The following is a 6,029-nucleotide window of genomic DNA, read 5'->3' as shown; positions in this document are numbered from 1 at the left end:
CCTGCTTGGCTGTGACTGGAATCCTGAGGGGCTGCCGGGCAGATGGTGTCTCTCCCGCACACTGCCCGTGCTGGACTTCTGCCACCACTGTCACAACCAGAGCTCTCCATCCATGTCCCTTGCTACCAGGATGCTCTGGGGTTGTGGCTGCCACATGCTCTGTTATTAGTGATGACTCCAACAGTGTTCATTCAGCCTCTCTCAGACCTGCCTTAGCAGTCTCTCAACTCCACCCCTTTACAGGAGCACCTGTGTACATGGTAGTTTATAGATTATAGGTATAAATCTCCTCTTAGGAATGACCTGTGTCTAACCCACCATAGAGCTGACAGGTAAATCAATGTCAGCTTTGCCACTAACTCAGAGATACTTGCCAGCCTTCCTCAACAGCCATGGCATATGTTTCTTAAACATTTCCCTTAGTAGGAGGTGCTACTTGCATCTTTCAAGATACAAAACAGCTAGTGTCTCAGTTTTGGGGTGACTAGTTTTCCTAATCTGTCTTGGATTTCTGGATTTAACTACAGATCCCTGTCTCTGTCCTTCATATTGAGTCTCTGAGCTAGCTAATGATGATACTAAATCTTACTAGGCATTTCTGATATGCAAGGTCATGTGCTGAACACTTTCAAATTACTAACTTATTAAGTCTCACAGTGGTCATCATTATTTATCAGTTTTGAAGTTGAGAAAACTGATGTGGAGAGTGGTTAAATAACTTGCACATAGTCACACAGCTGGGATTCAAACAACCTTCACCCAGCACAGCTAAGATTCAGACTTAAGGAGATGTGATGTCAGAGTCTTCCTCTTACCCGCACTACCTTACATAACCCTAAAAAATAGAAGTGAGAGATCCATTTAAAAGCACATCCATAGTTTCATATTAGCCAAGCTGTTCTAAAGAAAATTCATGTATCTTCACTCCTTCCCATTCCATGATCTTATGATCTTCATGTTGAGCGTGTTGCCCATCTTCTACTGACACCATAAAGGTGATGTTTTATTCTGCTTCATACCATACATATAATGATAAGGGAACATCTTCCAAATACTTACATTTTCATCCAGTGGGAGGAAAAACAAACCTATGACACAAAACCCTCCAAAGCATTGAACAAATATAATAGTGCGACAATTAAGTTTGTAATTCCAAATGAAGTTAATTTATTTAACACAAAGAACATTTTCCCAACTCAAGAAAAAAGAACACTTAAGAAATAGGGAATAGAGGAAGAAGAATAGCAGAAACTGAGTGAATACTCCATAGTTGAACTCATCCTATTCAAAGGTCCCTGGGATTATGTAGTTATGAAATCATGAAGGTGAAATTCAAAATGCTTTTTCACTTTTCAAGCAATAGGTTCAATCTCACGGTTAACTAGAAGAGTGTTGTGACAGCAGATGAAATGGTGGATGGATGATGAATGGACACAGGCTTGAGTTGTAGTCCTGATGTCATTGACTAAATGGGCCTAGATGGGCCTTAAACTTCCTTTTAAACTTCAGTATTATATTCGTATCTGATATCAGTAGCACATTGTATTTATATATATTAATATATATTAATATATATTAATATATATATTAATATATATATTAATATATATTATATTATATTATATTATATTATATTATATTATATTATATTATATTATATTATATTATATTATATTATATTATATTATATTATATTATATTATATTATATTATATTAATAACATGCTAGATTCAGTGCTTAGTGTTTCCACTAGTAATAACCAGTAGCCCAAATGTAATGTTGACTTCTTTTAGTGTTCCTAGTGAGTCCCTGGTTGCAACTTTTATTGCTCTATTAACAAATAGCATCCTTGTGACCTAAAATAGTTAAAATGTTTTCCCATCCCAGCTTTCCACCAGAAATGCCCAAGAGAGAAGAAAAAAAAAACAAAATAAAATTATTGTCTTTGTAGACAGAAGATATTTCCATTCACTCATGAATATAAGCACAATAATTTTTATTTAGAGACATAAAAGTTCCCAGATATCTCAAGAATCAATTTCTCTAAATTAGAATATGTTATCTTCCCTACATGTTTTACAGATTCTTCACTTACTAGGCAAATACAAACCACCAGTAACACAGCAGGTTGGTTCATAAGTGTAAGAAGATTCCAAGAGTTGTGGCCTGGGAGGGACATAGACCAGAGGCCTACAGACTCTGGGCTCAGGGCTCTGAAGTCGGCATTGGCTAGATTCACATTCCAGAATTTGGCAACTCTGGGACACAAAGGTTTTGGGTGGACAACTCTTTGCCACATAACTTTCAAGTTGGCAGCTCTGGTCTATAAAACCCATTTGCTGGCGGCTCCCTGATGGGCAAGGCTGGGAAACATGCTCCAACACTGCTGAGGATCTTCCTGATTGACATGCTGTCCTTTCATAGGGCTTGGAATTAAAGCAAGTCATTTGGACCACTCTGGGGAGGCAGGCACTTTGCACACAGCTCTCTTTTGTGCACAGTTCTTGCTCACAGCTGGGCACTCTGAAGCTGGTAGTTTCACTGCAGCTTTCTTGAAAGTTGTCTAGGAACCAAGTCCTCCCATGGCAGCTGCTGGGTAAAAACAATCCATCCTCAAAACTTCTGAGATTAGACCCATGCACGATGGCAGAGAGTGGAGCGACACTGTAGACGTTACTGAGAGAGTGGCAGTGGCTCTGGGGCATACTGCTGAAACCTTGATTGAAGTTCATCATAAGGACACAACAGGCCAGATCTGAAGATTAGATTCTCTGCTAGGGAGGCTATATACTAGGAGAACTGGGTGTTGGCTTCCTCTCAAGACTCCTTTACACCTCATTGCTTAATCTAATTTAAAGGGTAACATCTCATTAGCACTTTGTTTAGTTATAAATGGAATGACATCTTATTAACGAAGAAGCCAGTGCATTTCGAATCTTCAAAATGGCTTTCATGTTAGCCCCAAAGTTGACTCATGAGGGTGGCGTTTGTCAAATATGAGTCCCAACATGCCAACCTAGCTGTCATTTTTTTTTCTGTAGTCACCATAACTCTACCCATATTGGACAGTAAGAAATGTATGTGGAAACAGCCAATTGAATATTGATGAATATTCAGGACTGGAGTTTTGGGAGCTGCCCCTTGACCCAATATGATAATGTGATTAAGACATTTTTAGTTAGAAGAACATCCTTTTGGGCCCAACCCCATTTGACTCAGCTCTTGGTCTGTCCAGTTGATTAAGATTTGAGAAAAGGACTCTACAATGAAATACTTTCTTACTGTTCACCCAAAGTATTGGATGTCACCATTACCATTACGCTATGAACATATTTGCCTTTTTATAACATTTTGTTCCCCTCATCTTATTCAGGACCAAATTTAAATATTACCTCTTTATGAAGTTTTTTCTGATCTTCCTATTTAGAAGTTATTACTTCTTCCTCTGAATTACCAGTGGGTTTTGACATATTCTTAATTATGATTGTATTTTATACCTAGTAGTGCGTTTACTTCAGTTTGTGCTTCACAAAGTTGATAATTTGCCCTTCTAACAAAGCTGTTTCAGATATGCTGGTCACTTTTGTTTACTCAGTGCTGTTTTTTGGTTGCAGAATGATGATCAGCTCCTACATTTATCACATTAACATGCTGTACTTAGAATAGATTCATACTCGTAGCACAGGATCCACCAATACAATTTCTAGGACATATTCTATTTACTTAGCTCAGCTTAGGACACTGAAACAAAGGAAGTACACTCTTAGCACAGCCCTCTGGTCTCCCTTTCTTAGGTCTGAAGAAAGCTAAAACCACTAGGAATTTGGAACAATTCCTACACAAATTCCCCCTGTATATGTGATGGACTGGGATATTATATATATAAAAGGACACATCCAAATACATTCAGCTTGACAAGCTGTACACTCAACTTGTATAATATACCTTTGGAACACGCGTAAGTTATTTACGATTTAGAATGACCACTTCTGTGTGATGCAAGATCGCATTATGCCCTTCATGTGAACTGACCACAGCCCATTTAATTCTTACACATATTTGTATTTTTCATTGCACAGAGGCTTCCACTGTAGCTGGTGACTCTCCTGTTTGCAAGTAGTAAATGGATTCTTCTGGCCTTTAGAATAAGATCCATTTTCCTTAGCCTGGCCTACAGCATTTTGCAAGACCTGGTTGCTGCCTGTTTTTCTATTTCCAAATCTTATCATTTCCTTTCACCCAGTATGTTCCTTTTTCACAGACCTCTGTTCAGCTCCTTGAGCATGTCAAGCCTTTCCTGCATGTACAAAATACTGTCTGTTTCATCCCTTCATTTGCCCTCTTTTACTCTATATGCATCTCCTCTTCTTATCTTTCATGTCTCAGCTTAAGAGTTACCTGTGATAGTGGCTTGCATCTATCACTTTAAAAAAATTTCTTTCTCAGGATCTAATTTTTCTTTCATAGAACTTATCGCAGTATATAACAACTTTAGTTATTTTTTCATTGTGCCTTTGTCACTACAGTGTGAGTTCCATTAAGGCAAGAAATATGTATATCTTTCTTTCTATTGATCCCCAACAGTGAGCATGATGCCTAGCTGGCTTTAATAAGAGCTCCATAAATGTATTTTGAAAATAATGAATAGAAGGTAAATAATAGAAGATGTTAAACAAAAAATTAGATTCAAATTATAGCTAAATGTCTAAAGGGATACAGTTCTGAAACCTTGACGTACCCAAGATTTCCAAGAATTGGTAAGGGTACAGAGCTTAAAAAAAAGATAATAACCATTCTTACCTTTCAGTTACCCCTTTCTGAAATAAGAACAAAATCATTAAGGAAGCCACTTGTTAGCATGACACAAGCTGAGTCAATTATTATAAAATACTGTTTGATTATACACAGGCATGTTTTTAAAAGCTTTTTACTGTGAAAAAGAGCACCATTTTTCACCGTCAGCAGCCAAATTCTGCAGCCAAATTCTGACAGGCAAAGGCAAAACTTCACCCAGGCCAGCATTCACACAGTTGTCTTTAGCAGACAGCCTTCCTATTAACCTCACAATGTGTAGTAAATCAATGAATACTTGTGCAGTTCCAAATCTCCAAATGTCAAATAGTGACTTCAGGTCTGTCATTTGTGAATAAAGCCACTCCATGAGTTCTTTTCTCTTTGGGCTGAAACATTAACTTGCACATTCTATTTAATTGAATGCTGAATTAATTGGTGTTTCAGCACGCAATCTTGATTTAATGAGTGAACACAGATTTTGGCTGGTGCTGGATTTATGGAGAGTGACCTTGCTTACTTATTACCACAAAATGACGTAGACTAGGACAACTGGTCACCTTGCAATTGTTTTCATGCAACCTACCAAAAACTATTAACTTTGTAAACACTTGAACAATGATAATTATGTAACCTATCTCCTAGAATTCTTGTGAAATAGGAAGAAATAGTTACCCATTCCTTCTGGTGACTGGATATTTTGATACTAAATGGTTGAACAATTCCTTGGTCTCTTCTGGTCTTGAAGTATGCTGTGTTTGCAATTGCAGTGTCACTGCCTAGCCACCAGAGGGTGGAATATCAACATTTTCTGTGGAGAAGCGATTAAATCCTAAGGGTTCCACAGACAGGAGTCTAAGCCAAAATCTAGTCACAGAGTATAATCTTGAATGTTTCCCTTAAATGCTTTGATTTCTTCATTTTTAAAATGAAAATTATGAGAGTATTGATCTCATGATCTAGTTTTACTGATTAAGTGAGATGTTGTATATGAGACCAGATTGCTAGTCACATATTTAGTGATAAATGGATGAAAGTTTTAATTATTTTTTATCTGGGATTGATATAAAACTGTAAAGTAAAATAAACACCGTATCATTTGCTTGTGTTTGAGATTATGTTGTTTGTATTTGTAAATGTTGCACGTTCCATTCTTTTAAGAGCTGTATTGTATTTATCATCCCATTAAAGATCTAGTTGGCCTGTCTCCATCTCTGAAGATCTTGGCACTTGGTGG

General features: G+C 37.4%; 1 protein-coding gene across 1 annotated transcript; it reads right to left on the bottom strand.

Moving 5' to 3' along the window:
- Positions 1-1,986: 1,986 nt before the first annotated feature.
- Positions 1,987-2,746, bottom strand: KRTAP27-1 (keratin associated protein 27-1). Its single transcript, XM_017651464.3, has one exon. It carries the CDS (start codon positions 2,734-2,736, stop codon positions 2,089-2,091), a length of 648 nt encoding a protein of 215 aa, XP_017506953.2. The 5' UTR covers positions 2,737-2,746; the 3' UTR covers positions 1,987-2,088.
- Between the last annotated feature and the right edge of the window lie 3,283 nt (positions 2,747-6,029).

Source organism: Manis javanica, chromosome 3, assembly GCF_040802235.1.
Source record: "Manis javanica isolate MJ-LG chromosome 3, MJ_LKY, whole genome shotgun sequence".
NCBI classification, from domain to species: Eukaryota; Metazoa; Chordata; class Mammalia; order Pholidota; family Manidae; genus Manis; species Manis javanica.
Note: the sequence above shows the minus strand (reverse complement) of the source record. Positions and strands in the feature narration are given on the sequence as shown.